Here is a 20,429-nt window from a genome sequence, read left to right as displayed (position 1 = left end):
GTGTGAATAACTGATTACGCAAGTTCCATAATCTACAAGGCCGCTTTTAAGGCAAATTGAAGCCATGCAGGTAATAAACATATGATAAAAAATTACTTTTCCTTCTGTTTTTTGTTCTGCTAATTGGGATCTGTACTAAGACTAGAATTCACCTGATAACAGGAAACAAATGCCAGAAGAGCCGAAGCTTGGGCTGCTGTTGAAAGAAGTCTTAATTCTCGACTTCAGGTCTTCAGAATACTTTTTATTTTTAATTTTTAGAATCTTTCCTACTCTATATTATTGTATTTATATTTTTTAATTAACTCTACAGGAAGCTGAGGCTAAAGCTGCAACTACTGAGGAAAGAGAGCGATCTGTGAATGATCGCTTATCTCAAACCTTGTCTCGAATTAATGTTCTTGAGGCTCAGGTTCTGAAATTTCTTGAGTGAAATCATGTCCTTAATGATGGTTTTGTGTACATGTGACTAACTTCAATAATGAATTTCAGATTTCGTCTATTCAAAATTAATGTTGGGGTAGAAAAAAAAAATTTCTAACAAAAGATACTAAGGTGAGTTTTTATAATGGGCCTAGCCCACTAATAACGCTACTAAACTTTTAAATTTTTTTTTATTTTTTGTTGATGTATACTGTTTTTTCTTTTATCTTCTCTTGGTATTCTACACTCCGAATTTATTCATTATAGAATATCTGAAAAGCTTCTTGAACCGTTCACAACTTATTAATATAAATTTGTTTAGCTATGATATATCGTTAAATTTAAGTGCAATACATCGTTTGTGTTTTTAGTTATGTGAATCCTCTGTTTTATTGATTAAGTTTTTTTTTTTTTTTTTTTTTATAAATAAATTTAAGTTACTTGTTTAGCTACGATATATTGTTTTTATTAGTTATGCTAATCGTCTACATTGTTTATTTTATGAGTTATTTATTTGTTTTATTATTTTAATCTTAATATGTGCGAATTAGAACAAATTTGTTTTGTTATAAATCGACCGAGCCTTTTTTTGTTTAACAGTGCTTCTGGGACATTTGTTAAGAATATTAAAACGAAAATTTTATCTTGGAACTTGTGTATCAAATACATTAATATGCAACGAGAAATTCTAAACAGTGCTTCCGGGGCACTATTTAAGCTTATTAAAACAAAAATTTTATCTTGAAACTTGTGTATCTAATACCTTAAAAGTGTAAAAAGTTATCTTACTATCATTAATTTTATATTTTACTTTATTTTTTGGTATGTTTAACAAATAATCTGAAAGCACTATTTAGTATGGAGAATGTTAACTTGTGCCCTTAAAACACATGTTAAGGAAGCAAAAATAGAAATTATTAAATGCTAATTTGTGCATTTTGACTTTTGAAGCATTAAATTTCTTGTATCATTAAATGATGAATTTCTATTTTGGTATATCTTAACATGTGTCCTAAGGACACATGTTAACAAGACCCATTTAGTATAAACCATATATGATGATATATTGCTTATATTAGCAATATGATTCGAAATCTGTAAGATAGGTATAGAATGAATCTACACTCAAATAGTAATTTTGTACTACTCTCTCCGTCTCAAATTCTATTTTTTTTTTGCACTTAAATGATTAATTTTCAGTCACGACTTTTGGTTCCTACATTTAAGTCAACTTAAATGTATCTTCAAAACTTTAAATTATTTTTTATAGATATGTTTAGTAATTATAGAAATTTTTCTTGTAAATATTTCATTATTTTTAACAAATGATGATTAAATATAATTTTTTTTAAAATTTTTGGCGCTTAAAAAATCACATTTAATTAATTTTTTGTGAAAGAATTTTTTTTTTCTAATATTATAAATATGAATACAAAATATTTTAAAATATGACGAATGGATATGAGTTTACTTGAAAATCGTGACTGAAAACATTTTTTTCATAGTAACAGAAATCATTAAGTTAACCAAAAAGTTTTGATGGACTAAACTTTAAAACTTCAGAAGATATAAATGTGCTCAAGAAAAGGGAGAAGGTATATCGAAAAAAAAAAACGAAATATTAAGAATAAAAGTGAGTTTTTTTTTTTTTTACCGTTTTTCTTTTATCTCTCTTTGTGTTAAGAAAAATATGTCTAAATATTTTTTTGAAGATTTTAGATTTAAACATAGTTTAGATTTATATTTTAAAAAATAAGATAATATTAGAATTTAATATATATATATATATATATATATATATATATATATATAGATTTCACCACCAGTTGAATCTGGTTCGGATGTCAGTTCTGGTATCAAGTGGTTTCAGCCCCTTTCCGATCGCATTGCAGGGAATCGAACCGTGAACGGTCCTCCCTACCAAGTTCAGCGTCAATCACCACTGAAACAACTAACGATCTGTTAATATTTATATTTCTGTTTTTAGGATATGTTTAGAATATTTAAGATTAATTTGTTTTTTTTTTTAAAAGATATGATTTCTGTCAAAAAAATAAAATAAAAAGATATGATTTGGAATATTGTTTTATTTGTAGCTCTGTATAAATATAAGCCATATAATAGCCATTATGTCATAACTTCACTCTAGAATATCTGAGAAGCTTCTGGAATCATTCACAACTTCAATATTTAAACTTCTGAATCCCATTAATTATCTCATACTTTCCAATTTCTTAAAGTAGTTTCGTTACAGAATCACAAAACCCTAGGGAAAAAAATTTGTTTTTCTCTTAATCATCATTGATATGGCTAAAGAAGGACCCAATTGGGATGGATTGCTCAAATGGAGTATTGCTAACTCCGATGGAACTCGTCAACCTCGCAATTTAAGGTTCAAATTCAAAATTTTCAGTTTGGGATTTTTTGTTCTTTGAGTTATCTTTTGATAATGATTTAGGACGATACAATATGTCTGATTTTGAATTTTTTTTAGTTTTAGATGCAGAAAAACGCATACCCATTATTTCAAAATGTAATTTTTATGAAATTTTTTGGGTGTTCTTGTTTAATATTATGAATGAGGAAGGTGGAACGTGGAAGAGTCTGGTTTTGTTAAAGTTTCGTAATTCTGTAGTTAGCTATTGTAAAAGTTTCCTTTTTCAGTTGTTGTAGTTGCTTAAAGAATTAAACCCTATTATTGTTTTGTAAGAATTGATTTCTATTATCGTTGGTGTTATTGAATATGAATTAATATGAGTAAACCATCAGATTAGTCACCAACTTTGTAGGTTAAGTTTCTAGGTTTTTCAAAAAGGGTCAAAATTTTACACATTAGTCCTCAGAATATGCTAGGGATTAAATTGACAGTAAGTGAATAAAGTTAGGGACGAAATTGATAATAATTTGTTAAAATATAGGGACTTATAGGTAAGTGGTTAAATATAAGGATTAACTTAACGGTGTAATAGTGTTAGGGACTAATTTGGTGGTTTAGTATTACTGAGGAGGATAGATTTTTTTTGTCGGAGTCGAAGTGTCGAACAATATGAATTAGGACTAGGGTTTGATTTTGTTCTTAATGATTCTGTAGTTTAGAAGTGTGAAAGTTATTTTATTTTTGTAGTTGGTGTTTCTAAAAGTATGTATTATAAGTGGTAATTTAGTCTTTGTTTTGGAGTTGAGAGAGATGGGTATGGGGTGAAGAAAGAATAACCGATAAAGAGCGGAATGTTTGATGAAAGAATAGTTTCTTATATGTATACCATAAGTTTAAAATTTAATTCATCATCTTATAGTGTTATATGTGAAAAATGGTATTGTAGTTTATTATAAATTATGGCTGAATAGCTGAAATTAACATTCGGTGGACGAGGGTCTGATTTTGATTTTCTTATGATTCTGTAGTGAGGAGGATCGGAAATGGTTTATGGAAGCAATGCAAGCACAGACTGTTGATATTGTAAAACGTATGAAAGAGATTACACTTGTAATGAAGACTCCTGATCAAGAACTGGAAAACCAAGGGGTTACCCCTGCAGATATCGAAGGTATCCAATACATAACGAGATGCAAAACTAGCAAAAAATACAGTGTTTTATTTAAATAAGTATTTTTTTCTTTAATCTGATACTAATGCAGAGTGGGTTTCTGACATGATTTTTTCACAGATATGTTGGATGAGTTGCAAGAGCACGTTGAATCAATTGACTTTGCTAATGGTGAGTTTTTAGAATGACTCTGAACTTGATTTTGTTAAAAAAGTATAAGGGCACCAATTATATGAAGGTAAATTCTTTGGTACCCTTGAAGTTTGGTTGGATGCCGGTACCTCAGGCGAAATTCATTCAAAATATGAATTTATTTTTAATATAAATTAATATAAAGTATGACATGATATTAAATTTTGCCTATAAGGTATCGGTACCCAACTAAACTCCGGGGTACCGGAGTGTTCACCTTATATGAATGAAATACTTGTTTTATTTGCCTGATGCTTGTTTGTAGTAGTTTCCAATGAAGGATTTTTTATAATATGGAGATTATAAATTAATATATTATGCAGTTTTTAGTAGTTCCCTCCTTGCATTCACTTCACTTCATGATTTGTGTTTTCTTTGATTCCGTCAAATGCATGTCTCACCTATTTCCTGGTGTTTACCTGTCTTCTAGATCTCCACACAATTGGTGGGTTGGTTCCTCTTCTTGCCTACCTCAAGAACTCTCATGCTAACATTCGAGCTAAGGCAGCTGATGTTGTGACCACAATAGTCCAAAATAATCCTCGAAGTCAGCAACTTGTTATGGAAGCAAATGGCTTTGAACCACTTGTTTCTAATTTCAGTTCTGATCCTGATGTGAATGTTCGAGCCAAAGCGCTGGGTGCAATATCATGTATGTACTACTATTCGATTTTGTTATGATATTTTGTTTCTCAAGTTGGAATGATATTGACTTATTTATACTTTTGGGAACTTGACAGCACTAATTCGTCACAACAAACCTGGCGTCGCTGCATTTCGCCTAGCAAATGGTTATGCAGCCTTAAAAGATGCGTTGACCTCTGACAATGTTAGATTTCAAAGGTAACAGGTTTTTTCTTTATAAGTTTTGCTTATGTTTATGTTGAGTACTTTTAATTTTAGTTCATCATTGATTAGAATCTTGAACTGTATGATATCATTTTTGGTGTCCTTTCTGTTGTCCATCTTACATATGTTATTTTAATGTGATGCATTCTAGTTAATGAATAATTTGGGATTTTCAACACCATTAATTATTGATTGTGGGAAAACTCATTCCAACTTTTACAATCTTTCAGGAAGGCTCTCAACTTGATCCATTACTTATTGCTTGAGAATAGTTCAGACTGCAACATTGTGAAGGAGCTAGGGCTCCATCGTTTATTGATGCACCATGCTTCTAGTGAAGACGCAGATGTCCGTGAAGCTGCACTCCGTGGCCTCTTTGAGCTTGCTCGCGATACAAAAGATAGCTCTGATGCCTCTTCAGAAGATAATGAGAAAATGAAGCAACTTCTTGAAGAACGAATAAACGCCATAAGTTCAATGTCAGCTGAGGATCTTGGAGCGATTAGGGAGGAAAGGCTGCTTGTAGACTCCCTTTGGAGCACATGCTTTGATGAGCCGTCTTCACTTCGAGAGAAAGGTCTTCTTGTGCTTCCTGGAGAAGATGCACCTCCTTCTGATGTTGCTAGCAAACACTTTGAACCTCCTCTTAGAGGCCATGTTGGGAATCCTAATTCCAACAAAGATTCAAACAATGAAAAGAAAGAGGCACCTTTACTTTTAGGGCCTTAAGTTGCAGAGACTAACAATGATGTTAAATTCAAGTAGAGAAGGAAAATGCTACAGATTTTACCAGATGAAGCATAAGTGTTTTGTATTATGTTACTCTACTCTTGTGTTTTTACTAGATTGATTCTGTTTTATAAGGAAATGCAATTATCATTTATTTCTTTCAATCCTATATACTTATCTTGCTAGTTATTTTATTTTAATTTTTTGCATTATTATAAAAATTTAGGTAAGTTGGTTTCCTATCATGGAAGAGTATATTTATTTTCTAGTTAGGTTCATTCAAAAATCCAACTGAATTAGTTTGGTTCTTAGTTTTCAATTTTAAAAATTGATAAAGATGACTTGAATGAAATATTTATAAACTGCACAAGATAATGATCACAACTTGCAACAAAAAATGAGAGCTCCAACATAATTCATCTCAAAATTGAAATCATGCCAATTTTCTTTTCCACTAATAAAAATTGTGCCAAGCATATCATCAATCATAAGGCTAACCCATTATAATAAGCATCTAATGCCCATAGAATGTCATTTTAATTTATTCCAAGCTATGAAGCACAAACAATTCTTAATCTAGGCATGTCCGGTGTCAGACATGATACCGACACTATGATTACACTGAATTATGTTATTTTTTTAAATTATTATCGGTGTCGACATGTCCGTATCGTGTCAGGCGTCCGTGTCTATGTCCTTGCTTTATAGGACTTCTGAGCCAAGATGTGAACATGAAACCTTGACATTATTTTCTTGTACTTTTTACCTCTGTTTGCATTGCTCTTAGTACACAATGTTCAAATATTGAATATATTTGAAAAAAGAAAATCATCTTCACCAAAAAAAAAAGAAAAGAAAATCATTGAAAATTGAACATCTCATAAATAACCATATTCATTCTATCTTAGGCCGTTGATTTACAAAGGCAAATTAGATATCCACTTAGTGAACATGGCAAAACATTGCTCAGGAGTAAACTGACCACCTGTGTGTCCTGAACCCTGCAAAATTATTCACTGAAAATCAATATAACAAACTTGCACAATCATATCAAAGACACATAAATACTTCACCAAATTGAGTGTTTTTTCATCTTAAAAGAATACTTGTGATTTCTTACCTTCAGAGTTGCAAATGTCATTCGATTCGAGTAAGTCCTTGTGTATCTGCATGAAACCATATTATTGATTAAGATTAGGATACATATTAAGATCACATGAGCTGATCCACACTCGGAAACTTGGTTACGAAGCAATGTTGTAAAAATTGGACCAGAGATCGAACTGGTCAGACTTGCAAGTCATGGTTCAACTAATGTCAGACAAGTTGACAAATAAATTAATACAAAGAGTATTAAGAAAATATAAATCGGTTGAACCAACTGCGGTTACACCTGTTCAACTCGGTTCGATTGTGGTTCAATCTGATTCAACAGAACTATGATACAACTGAAATCAAGCCAACTAACGAATTGGCCGTTCCCGGTTCAACTGGTTGAATTGGCAATTTCAATCCGATTTTGAAAAAATTGATACAAAGTTTCATGCTTACCCTCCCACTTGGCCATTTCCATACCACCACGGCCTCCAATCATCAACAATGGAGTAGTTTAGAGCTCTTACCCAAGCTTGAGTAGACATGAAAGGAACCACTAAATCATGATCCCCACTGCACATAACACAAGAATTACCACAAAAAATCAGCCATAAGAAACACGAATTTCTCTTCTAAAAGAGGGTTTTAAAAGAAATAAACACTACATCAGAAAGAGTAAATCTTCACTTGTATATCAAAGAGCGATATCCTTTTTTGCTTAGATTTGCATGAAACTCAACGCTACTAAAGATCTCTTTCTCAAAATCAGTCTTGTAACAACGTAGCCACTTTTTTTTGGTTCCCTGCAGTGCTCAAAGCTATGATATTAATATCCATTAGTTGTTGACATTTTGATGCATTCAACCAAACATTAAAAAATATTTGTAACTTAATATATAGAAAATCACTATATAATATATATATATATATAACTAGTTTATAAGTTTATCATATCAAACCTCTCGAATATGCAGTGCCTTGCGAACATGCTGATCGTTAGCCCATTTAGTGGTGAGGTAAAATCCATAAGTCTACAACAATAATGAAAATGAATGTGATCAAATTTAAAACGTTATGTATACAAAAAAAAAAATTTGAAACGTTATGGAAAAAAAGTGTGTGAATCTAGACCAGTTATGAAAAAATTACTCGGCAGCTTAATCCGGGCGCTGTGAGATGAGAACTAAGTGATTCCTTCAACTCCTGAGTCAATGATCTCCTCCAGAGTGGCGAATCATCTTTGCAGTAGGGATCCAAAATGTGGAACTCATTAATTCTTGAAAGGCACTGAAGATAAGAAATACTAGTTTAACAACATGGCGAACAAATTAAGTTGAGCTGTATAATAAGATAGAACCGAAGGGGTTATCATTATCATAACTAGCATGCAAACATACACTTCCACTTTTCCTCGTCTCTCATATCTCTTTCTTTATTATTTTCTTTTGTCTCTTCGTATATTTTACTTCTGTCATCTGTGACTATATATAGATACAAATTGGTTGGTATTACTTGCCTCATCAAAGTACTGAAGATCTCTTAAACACAACTCATTTCTGGAATCTACATCAATATATTCTCCTTTACAATTTTTCTGCAGCGACTGTTTAAATTCAAGTAGAAACATATCATCATTGTGATCAACAAAAAAAAGTACAATTTATTTAGCTAGGAATAATAATAATAATAAAAATGATACCGCATAGAGTTCATCAGAAATGAGTCCCATTCCATGAGCATATTGGATTTGATCATTATCTTCTCTGTTTGTTGTGATGGGGTTCCCTAGCATATATCCCTGAAAATGTTAAGATTGGTTTGGCTTTCATAGTTCATATATAACAAGAACTATGGTAACAAAGATATTTAGGGTTTTCAAAATCCCTCTATAGATTATTTTTTCGTCAGTATTAGAAGCAAAAGACATAATATGGATTGGAACCTGAAGATTTATGAATGGTTGGAGACCTTTTTCATTTCCTGTTAATCAAAGAAATGGAAACAAATCAGACCATCTTCGATTATTTGGATAGTCAAAGTATGAAGACTAATTAAAATGATCAAGGAACGTTTCGGTTTCATAAGCATTATAATTATAAAGAGAATTTTCATTATTTAAAGGACTAATTCATCTTAAAAATTGAGCCATTTATAATTTCTAACCATTTGAAATTTCTTGAACAATGGCCGGGACAGGAATGCCAGAGTATGAATCACCACCAAAGTAAAATTCATTTGAAAGAAATTCAGGGTGATCAATAAGCCACTGCAAATACAGATAATTGTTACAGCCACAAACATAAGTTTAATTTTGTCATGATAGAGGCTGAATATGGTCTTTATTCGAGAAATCGTACACATGGGAATGTTACCTTCCTAAGAAATTGATGAGCATGGTGAACGTATTTCCAATCGCTTCGGTGAGCAGTGAGATTTTTCGCATATGAGAAACCAGTTCCAAGTGGCAAATCTACAAAAATAATGTTGCAGAGCTGACCAAAAGATAATTAACATTACTACCAGTAAATCACCGTCCAATAACAAAATGATGAAAAGAAACATAAAAAAAGAATGAATATTTCGACTTGTAGAGTCATCTTAACAAAAACTATATACATATTGTTACCACATGACATGACTAATATAAAATCATAGTTCTTATTAGTACAAGTTTTGGATAAGTTCAGTAAATGAAATCAATGTTGGATAACCGAGGTGCTATCAATACCTTTGTCCATGACTGTGGCCTCGAGACCAAACTAGGCACACTCCCGTCGTACTCCTTGTTTTCGAATTCAAATGGACCTATTAACATCCAATTGATGACAATGTCACTCTATGAATGTTGTTCAGTGGTTCACTCTCAGCAGATTCATTTCATATAAATAAAACTTGAAAAGTTACCTAAACAATATAACAGATAAATAAAAAATACACATAAAATAACACAAAATCTAGTAATATATCTTTAGATTGGGATAGCAACAGGCCTGAATTAAGATATGTTCTGTTATTAAGAGGCAGTTAGTTAGGGAATTCGGAAATAAGGCATTTGTCCATAAATAAGAGAGGAACCTTAGAGAAGTGATCTATCTTGCCATTTTTGGAAATAGTTGCCACTATTGGGCAATTTGGAGGGATGTTGCAGGACCACAATTCTTTGCTGATTTTTGTAAGTGCTCAGTTACAAAAAAAAAACATATATTTTGGTGGCATAGAAAGGGCTGCCTATGAAGCGGCTGTACGGAACGGAAAGGCCAGTAAAGTGGCGCAAAGTGTCAGCTGTTGGGACGTCGGCTCTCTGGGGCGGTGCTATGATAGGGAGATGGGTCTTATGGGGTGCCTAAGTTCCAAGGAAGCTAACAAGCGGCGCAATTTGTAGCCAAATTATCACCAGCTAAAAAAAGATAACCTCATTTTTCCCAGACAGTGGTTCATTCATCTCTAGTGTAAAGCGTGATGAATCGACGCCCGAGTTTCGTGTTAATTGTTAAACAAAATTGTGGTTCACACAGTTACTTTCTAACAAGATTGAGAAAAATAAAAACATAAGAGTTATGAATAGTAAATTACCTATTTGAGAGACGAGGCCAGAAAAAGAAGAACAACCAGGACCACCGGTTAACCAAAGCATAAGAGGATCTTTCTTAGGATTATTCTCTGATTTGATAAAATAGTAGAACACTTCCATGTCATCATCTATTTCCCCTAACCCCACGTACCTATCAAATTAATATTTTTTTGGTACATGAAATTTACTTCAATATGCTAAAATCATAAAAAGAAAAGAAATAGAAAATGGAATGATTAAGATTGCTGACCCTGTTTCAAGTTGAAAAGGAAGAGGCCCTTCAAAACCAGGAAGAACTTCAACCTTTGAGCTATAAGCTTCAATGTGAGTTAATAATATCTGCAAACTGAAAAGCAGAAGACCAAGTAGAATCTGACAACAATGGTGAAATGAATTATGAGTAGGAAGAACCATCATGTTCAAATTTGCAAGCTAGCTTCAACTAATTTCACTTGTTGATGATGAGTTGTTGAGAAACATGTTGGTTCTATACTATAATATAAAAAGTGAAATCATTGAGTTGAACATGTCATTGTTTAATGCTGTAGTGCAAGATTAAGGCTATGGCCCAGCTTTTTTAGGAAGAATTTTAAAATTAAGTTAAAAGTTGTTTGGTACTCTTATAAGGTGAATAAGTGAGATGGCTGAGGTGCGAACTCCGGCCCCATGCATATATAATGTAATGTCCATGACAACTGAGTTAAGCTCACATGACTATATGTCTTTTTATTTCATAAAATTTACACTAAAAAATGTTAGATAATATATTCTAATAAAATCTCTCATTCTATTATAAATTCTACTAAATAACAAAAATATTCAATGTGTTTATAATATATTCTAATAAAATCTCTCATTCTATTATAAATTCTACTAAATAAAAAAAATATTCAATCTGTTTTTTTATTTATAAACGATGACGTATTTAAATAGATTGATAACTAAGTGATTGAACTCAAAAAATTATTGTATTTCTGGTAAGGAAGAACTTGAATTTGATTCTTATATGAGAAACAATTCTTGACCAAATTATATTTACTTTCTAGTCGAACTCGAGATTATCATGGCTCAATCCTCTGAAAATCGAAGAGTTAATATCAAAGAAACTCGGTTGGGAGTGGAGAACTTACCTTGTATACCCCAAAGACTTTTTTGACCCAAAAAAACTAAATAGATAAATAATATTAACAATTTTACAATGTTAGTTTTTCTCCTTGCTAGAACTCGAACCCTGTATCTCTAACTCCTTAACCCTTAGCTCAAATAGTTTAACCAGTTGAACTACCCATCCACTTCACTCTCAGTACTCATTTTAGAGGAAACAAATAATAAATCAGTTTTAAATTGCACCAACTATTCTACTCATTAATTTTAACTTAACCTTCTCTCCATATTAAAATTCATGCTGATTGGTATCTATCATTATTCACTATGTTGCTGTGAATTTTGTAACACAGTAAGTAGAATATATCTTCATTTGTTCCAAGATGTGAATATGAAACCTTGACATTATTTTCATGTACTTTTTACCTTTCTGTTTGCATTGCTCTCTTAGTACACAATGTTCAAATTGACAATTTAAAAAAAGAAAATCATTGAGAAATTGAATATCTCATAGATAACCATATTTATGCCATCTTAGGCCATTGAATTACAAAGGCAACTTAGATATCCACTTGGTAAACATGGGAAAACATTGCTCAGGAGTATACAAAGTAGCTGTATGTCCTGAACCCTGCAAAATTATTTACAGAAAATCAATATAACAAACTTGCACAATAATATCAAAGACACTTAAATATATCACAAAGTTGAGTGTTTATTTTTCTTTTTCTTGTCTTAACAAAAGAATACTTGCGATTTAATTAGTGATTTCTTACCTTCACAGTTGCAAATGTCATTTGATTCGAGTAAGTCCTTGTGTATCTGCATGAAACCGTATTAGGATACATATTAAGACCACATGAGCTGATGCACACTCAGAAACTTGGTTATGAAGCAATGTTTTAAAAATTGGACCAGAGATCGAACTGGTCAGATTGAGGTCATGGTTCAACTATGGTTAGACGAGTTGACAAATAAATTAATAAAAAGAGCATGAAGAAAATAAAAATCGGTTGAACCAACTGCGGTTACACCTGTTCAACTCGGCTCGATTGTGGTTCAATCTGATTCAAAGGACTATGATACAACCAAAATCAAGCCAACTCACGAATTGGCTGTTCCCGCGGGTTTAACTGGTTGAATTGGTAAGTTCAATCCGATTTTGAAAACATTGATACAAAATTTCATGCTTACCCTCCCACTTGGCCATTTACAAACCATGGCCTCCAATCATCAACAATGGAGTAGTTTAGAGTTCTTATCCAAGCTTGAGTAGACATGAAAGGAACAGCTAAATCATGATCCCCACTACACATAACACACCAATTAAAACAAAAAATCAGCTAGAAGAAAGACGATTTTCTTTTCTAAAAGCGGGTTTTAAAAGAAATAAACACTATATCAGAAAGAGAAAATCGTAACCTGTATATCAAAGAGCGGTATCCTTTTTTGCTTAGACTTGCATGGAACTCAACGCTACCAAAGATCTCAAACTCAAAATCAGTCCTGTAACAACGTGTCCATTTCCTTATGGTTCCCTGCAGTGCTCAAAGCTATCATATTAATATCCATTAGTTGTTGAGACTTTTATTTAGTTAACTAAAATTTAAAAATTTTGTCAAAAAAAAAAACTAAAATTTAAAAATGTTTGTAATTTAATATATACAAAATCACTAGATATATATAATGAATTTACAAGTTTATCATATCAAACCTCTCGAATATGCAGTGCCTTGCGAACACGCTTATCGTTAGCCCATTTAGTGGTGAGGTAAAATCCATAAGTCTACAACAAATGAAAATAAATGTGATCAAATTTAAAACATTATGGAAAAAACGTGTGAATCTAGACCAGTTATGAAAAAACTTACTCGGCAGCTTAATCCGGGCGCTGTGAGATGAGAACTAAGAGATTCCTTCAACTCACGAGTCAACGATCTCCTCCAGAGTGGCGAATCATCTTTGCAATAGGGATCCAAAATGTGGTACTGATCAATTCTTGATAGGCACTGAGATAAAAGAAATAATCGTTTAACAATATGGCAAACAAATTCAGTTGAGCTGTATAACAAGATAGAGCTGAAGTGTATATGAGCATGCAAACACACACATCCACTTTTCCTCGGCTCTCATTTATCTTCCTTTATTATTTTCTTTTGTCTCTTCATATATTTTACTTCTGTCATCTGTGAGTATATATAGATGGAAATTGGATGGTTTACTTGCCTCATCAAAGGACTGAAGATCTCTTAAACACACCTCATTTCTGGAATCTACATCAATATATTCTCCTTTACAATTTTTCTGCAGCGACTGTTTAAATTCAAGTAGAAACATATCATCGTTTTGATCAACAAAAAAAATACAATTTATTTAGCTAGGAATAATAATAATAATAAAAATAATACTGCATAGAGTTCATCAGATATGAGTCCCATTCCATGAGCATATTGGATTTGATCATTATCTTCTCTGTTTGTTGTGACGGGGTTCCCTAACAGATATCCCTGAAAATGTTAAGATTGGTTTGGCTTTCATAGCGAATCCAAGAAAAGCTATGGTAACAAATGTATTTAGGATTTCCAAAATCCCTATCTATATTATTTTTTCGTCAGTATTACAAGCAAAAAACAGATTACAGTTTGAAACCTGAAGATTTATGAATGGTTGGAGACCTTTTTCATTTCCTGTTAATCAAAGAAATGGAAACAAATCAGACCTTCGATTATTAGGAGAAGGGGTTCTAGTAATTCGGATGGTCAACATTAATACGCTAAACTTTTGCTTTGCTTATTTTTAAAGGATAATACAAATAATCAATGTATTAAAGTATAAGGACTAGTTAAAATGATCAAGGAACTCTTCGGTTTAATAATAATTATAATTATAAAGAAATTTCTAACCATTTGAAATTTCTTGAACAATGGCTGGGACAGGAATGCCAGAGTATGAATCACCACCAAAGTAGAATTCATTTGAAAGAAATTCAGGGTGATCAATCAGCCACTACAAATACAGATAATTGTTACAGCCACAAACTTAATTTTAATTTTGTTATGATAGAGGCTGACTATGGTCTGTATTCGAGAAATCGGACAGATGGGAATGCTACCTTCCTAAGAAACTGATGAGCATGGTGAACAAGTTTCCAATCGCTTCGGTGAGCAGTGAGATTTTTCGCATATGAGAAACCAGTTCCAAGCGGCAAATCTACAAAAATAATGTTGCATAGCTGACCAAAAGATCATTAGCATTACTACCATAAAATACCGTCCAATAACAAAATCATGAAAAAAACATAAAAAACATAAATGAATATTTTGACTTGTAGAGTCATCTTAACAAAAACTGTATACATATTGTTACCACATGACATGAATAATATAAAATCATAGTTCTTATTAGTAAAAGTTTTGGATAAGTTCAGTAAATGAAATCAATGTTGGATAACTGAGGTGCTATCAATACCTTTGTCCATGACTGTGGCCTCGAGACCAAACTTGGCACGCTCCCGTCGTACTCCTTGTTTTCGAATTCAAATGGACCTATTAACATCCAATTGATGACAATGTCACTCTATGAATGTTGTTCAGTGGTTCACTCTCAGCAGATTCATTTCATATAAATAAAACTTGAAATGTTACCTAAAGAAGGAAATTATGGTCACAACAAGTAGTCCTTAATAGTTAATACATAACTTTCTTATCTGAAGTACATTAAGTATCTGAATCTGATAGAAACCAACTGGTATTATGCCAAAAATAAGGAAAATACCTAATTACTTTTCGTTCTTAGAGTAATCAAGAGACTCTAGAATCTGCCAATTGCCTATAAGGCCCCAAATCTAGAAACTATGTATCCCCTACACTTTGGATTTAAGACGTTTCTGGTGTATGACATGTGTCAGTGTCCAACAACAACACCATCACATGTTAGTATGTTACAATCACTTCTTCTTTTTAAATCTAAATTCTCAAATCCAAAAACTTAGAATCAGATAGCCTATTTTTTCGCAAGAGTGTCTTCATCCAAGAGCAATAGTTAGATTTCACAAACCCAGACAATGGTTCGTTTATCTCTAGTGTAACGCATGATGAATAGACACCTGAGTTTCGTGTTAAACAAAATTTGTGGTTCACACAGTCACAGAATGTAACATAAAGGGCAACAGTGCATTAAGAGCATAACTTAAAGGCTAATAGTGGAATCAAAATGTAACATAAAGCAATAGGTGCGTCTTGGTGTCGGACATGTGTCCGTGTCCACCGACACGGCATAGCACTCCTAATTACATTGAATTATGTCATTTTTTAAATATATTATCGGTGTCGACGTCTCAGTGTCTCTGTTGTGTCCGGTGTCCGGTGTCCGTGTCTATATCCGTGCTTCATATCTAGTAAAAGGATACTTTTTGTGCCTAGCAGAACTAATAAAGTGTCAAAACAAGATTCAGAAAAATAAAAACATAAGAGTTATGAATTGAAAATTACCTATTTGAGAGACAAGGCCAGAAAAAGAAGAACAACCAGGACCACCAGTTAACCAAAGCATAAGAGGATCTTTCTTAGGATTATTCTCTGATTTGACAAAATAGTAGAACACTTGCATATCATCATCTGTTTCCCCCAATCCCACATACCTATCAAATGTCACACAACTACATTACTTGTGTCTTTGTACAGTTGTATGTAATAAAAAGTAAAGACAAAAGAAGTTTAACTTATTGAAAACATTGAGGGTATCCCAAAATTATCAGGGCAGGACCAATTTATGCATTAAGTCACTGTTTGGTAAGTCCAATAAGCTAGCTTATAGCTTATTGAACTAGCTTATAAGCTTGTATGAAAAAAATGTGAAGTGTTTGGTAACGAGCTTCTCTAACTAGCTTATAGCGTTTTTTGAGATGCTATTTCAAGTAGCGTATGAGCTTATAGCTTTTTCATTTTATTCCATATTTACCCTCATTAATTTTATTTATTTATTTTTTAAAAATTATAATAACTACCCGCTAACACTTACCCAAAAAAAAAACTACCCACTAACCATGTATTTTTATGTCATTTTGTACTTACAACAGCTAAATTTGTCAAACACTTTAATTTTATTCTACTAGCTTTTCAGCTATAAGCTACCAGCCATCAGCTATCAGCTATAAGTTAGTTTTTCAGCTATAAGCTAGCTTATCAGCTATCAGCTAGCTTATAGCTTATTTTTACCAAACAGAGCCTAATACTTTGTGTTATTTCGCGACTAGATTTTGACCTTATACCTTATAAGCTCATATGACCAAAAAAGTCCCGTTTGGTAAATGTTTTTCAAAAAGAGCTTATAACTTAATTTTACTAGCTTATAGGGTGTGTTTGGTAAGTCCAATAAGCTAGCTTATAGCTTATTGGACTAGCTTATAAGCTTGTTTGAAAAAAAATAAAAGAGTCTGTTTGGTAAAAATAAGCTATAAGCTAGCTGATAGCTGATAAGCTAGCTGATAGCTGAAAAGCTAGCTTATAGCTGATAGTTGAAAAACTAGTTTATTGAAATTAAAATGTTTGGTAAAATTAGTTTTTAAAGTGGTTATTAAATATAAAATTACATAATTGATAGTGGGTAGTTTATTTTTTAGAGTGGGTAGTTATTAAATTAAAGGGTAAAAATGGAATAAAGTGTAAAAAGCTATAAGCTATAAGCTCAAATGCTACTTGAAGGGTGTGTTTGGTAACACAAATAAGCTAGCTTATAGCTTATTATATGAGCTTATAAGCTTGTTTCAAAAAATTAGAGGTGTTTGGTAACAAGCTTTTTGTACTAGCTTATAGCTTTTTTTCAGATGCTATTTCAAGTAGCATTTGAGCTTATAGCTTATAGCTTTTTACACTTTATTCCATTTTTACCCTTTAATTTAATAACTACCCACTCTAAAAAATAAACTACCCACTATCAATTATGTAATTTTATATTTAATAACCACTTTAAAAGCTAATTTTACCAAACACTTTAATTTCAATAAGCTAGCTTTTCAGCTATCAGCTATAAGCTAGCTTTTCAGCTATCAGCTAGCTTATAGCTTATTTTTACCAAACAGACCCGAAATAGCATCTGAAAAAAAGCTATAAGTTAGTACAAAAAGCTTGTTACCAAATACCTCTAATTTTTTGAAACAAGCTTATAAGCTCGTATAATAAGCTATAAGCTAGCTTATTTGTGTTACCAAACACACCCTCTGTTTGGTAAAATTAAGCTATAAGCTAGCTTATAGCTGATAAGCTAGCTGATAGCTGAAAAGCTAGCTTATAGCTGATAGCTGAAAAGTTAGCTGATTGAAATTAAAGTGTTTGGTAAAATTAGCTTTTTAAATGATTGATAAATATAAAAAGACATAAAAGGACATTTATATGTAGTGGGTAGTTTTTTTTAGTGGTAGTTTTTTATTTAATAAAAAATAATAAAATTAAATTAAAGGTTAAAAATGGAAAAAACTGTAAAAAGCTATAAGCTATAAACTCAAACGCTACTTGAAATAGCATCTCAAAAAAAGCTATAAGCTCGTGAAAAAAGTTTTTTACCAAACACTTTTGTTTTTTTCAAACAAGCTTATAAGCTAGTCCAATAAGCTATAAGCTAGCTTATTAGACTTACCAAACACACCCAAAGTGTTTGGTAAAAAGCTTTTCTTACGAGCTTATATCTTTTTTTGAGATGCTATTTCAAGTAGCGTTTGAGCTTATAGCTTTTTACAGTTTTTTCCATTTTTAACCTTTAATTTAATTTTATTATTTTTTATAAAATAAAAAACTACCCACTAAAACAAAAACTACCCACTACATATAAATGTCCTTTTATGTCTTTTTATATTTATCAATCATCTAAAAAGATAATTTTACCAAACACTTTAATTTCAATCAGCTAGCTTTTCATCTATCAGCTATAAGCTAGCTTTATAGCTTAATTTTACCAAACAGAGCTTATTTCAAGTAGCTTATGAGCTTATAACATATCATTTTTTCTTCCAATTTTACCCCTGTTATCTTACTTGAAAAAAATTAAATATTAATTAAACATATCTTTTTTATGTGATTTCATACTTATAAGTTAGTTCAACCGCTAATTTTACCAAACACTACAAGTTCAATCAGCTAGCTTATTCGCTATAAACTAAACGCTAGCTTATAAGCTATTCGCTACAACCTCGTCCGTTATAAGCTTTTTTTTTACCAAATAAAGTCTAAATTCATTATGAAAAATAAAAAATATTCACCGAAAACAAAATCAAGCGTCATTAGCTTATTTAATTGATCGAGCAAAGTTTCGAATCCCGGACACTCCACTAATTCAGCTTAAAGGGTGAAATTTCTAGTCACTAAACTACTTTGACAAGTATATACTAAAAAGATCAAGCTATACAAATTAAAATTTCATATCCTACAATAGTTAAGGTGAAATTGAAATAGAGAATGGAATGGTTAAGATTGCTGACCCTGTTTCAAGTTGAAAAGGAAGAGGTCCTTCAAAACCAGGAAGCACTTCAACCTTTAAGCCATAAGCTTCAATGTGAGTTAATATCTGCAAACTGAAAAGCAGAAGAGCAAGTAGAATCTGACAACAATGGTGAAATGAATTATGAGAAGGAAGAACCATCATGTTCAAATTTGGAAGCAAGCTTCAACTAATTTCACTAGTTGATGATGAGTTGTTGAGAAACATGTTGATTCTATAAAATATAAAAAGTGAAATCATTGAGTTGAACATATCATTGTTTAATGCTGTAGTGCAAGATTAAGATTATCAAAAATCAAAAAATAATAATAAAAACTAAACACATGATGCACACGGGTAAATTAAAAATAGGTTCGGCTAACATGTGCCCTAAGACACATTTTAAGGTGCATTTAATTAATTAATATCTCATTTAATATACTTCAAAATAGCAATAATCAATTTTATTAATTCAAAGATATAGTTCACTATATTTATTACCCATTTAAAAAAATTGCATAGACAAAATATGATACTTGCCAAATACTTGATGTATAATCACGCGTTTGGTCAAAAAATATTTTGCTACAAAACTTTTTTTTTTTGTCAAACCTTTTTTTTTAAGTTGAAAACAAAATTAAATTATAAGTAAGTATTATAAAATTCTAAAACATATTAGCAATTCAAAAGCTAAAATAGTACTAACAATCGTTACCATTATAACATAATACTATAATATTCGGTCTTGTTTACTGAGAAAAAGCAAAAAACACAAGTTATCATTAATTAAGTAGTATTACCAGGAGTACTATAAGCCTGATTGTTAACAAACAAAAACAAAAATTGGAATCATATAATTATGGTTGTATAATCAGGCGCATCATCATAAATTAAATTTGGCAGCATATAATATTTTGTCTTTCCAATTCTTTTAAATAGGTAATAAATATAGTGGACCATATCTTTTAATTAATAAAGTTGATTATTACTATTTTTAAAGTAAATTAAATGAAATATTAGTTAATTAAATGCACCTTAAAATGTGCTCTTGGGGTACATGTTAGCATTTGCCATTAAAAATTTCAAGAATTATGTACTGAAATTGGATATCATATTGGGAAATACACCCTCCGTCCCATCTACTATTAATTAATTAATTAATTAATTATTAATCAGAGAAAAGAAGATGCTGCTTAAATACCTGATTTAACCCTAATATATCCTATGTTTTCCTTAACTGCCCTTACATATTTAATTTACACATGTGGAATTTGTTACAACAACTCAAGGATATTTGTGACTTTTCCTGTTCATAAATTTTAAGAAGCAAAACACTTTGTTTTGAAATTCAAATTTTAGATTTGTCAAATCTAATTTTTCTTTGTCAGATATCTCTTTTCTCATCTCTCATTATCCACTTCCCTCTCTTTCTTCTCAGGTGTTCTCAT

The 20,429-nt window shown here is 31.5% G+C and overlaps 1 protein-coding gene, 1 long non-coding RNA gene and 1 pseudogene across 2 annotated transcripts; 2 read left to right on the top strand and 1 right to left on the bottom strand.

Moving 5' to 3' along the window:
* On the top strand, nt 1-486 carry LOC123881977. The gene is made up of 3 exons (XR_006799652.1): nt 1-70; nt 163-228; nt 314-486. It is a non-coding gene; the product is annotated as an uncharacterized LOC123881977 (long non-coding RNA).
* A 2,070-nt stretch (nt 487-2,556) lies between these two features.
* LOC123924377 (hsp70 nucleotide exchange factor FES1-like) lies at nt 2,557-5,905 on the top strand. The gene is made up of 6 exons (XM_045977244.1): nt 2,557-2,815; nt 3,829-3,971; nt 4,092-4,142; nt 4,594-4,815; nt 4,904-5,006; nt 5,243-5,905. Exons 1-6 carry the CDS (start codon nt 2,730-2,732, stop codon nt 5,739-5,741), a joined length of 1,104 nt encoding a protein of 367 aa, XP_045833200.1. The 5' UTR covers nt 2,557-2,729; the 3' UTR covers nt 5,742-5,905.
* A 695-nt stretch (nt 5,906-6,600) lies between these two features.
* Nucleotides 6,601-19,167, bottom strand: LOC123919570 (annotated as a pseudogene).
* Nucleotides 19,168-20,429: the final 1,262 nt, after the last annotated feature.

Source organism: Trifolium pratense, linkage group LG4 (genome assembly GCF_020283565.1).
Source record: "Trifolium pratense cultivar HEN17-A07 linkage group LG4, ARS_RC_1.1, whole genome shotgun sequence".
Classification (NCBI taxonomy): domain Eukaryota; kingdom Viridiplantae; phylum Streptophyta; class Magnoliopsida; order Fabales; family Fabaceae; genus Trifolium; species Trifolium pratense.
This window is presented reverse-complemented; position numbering and strand designations above follow the sequence as displayed.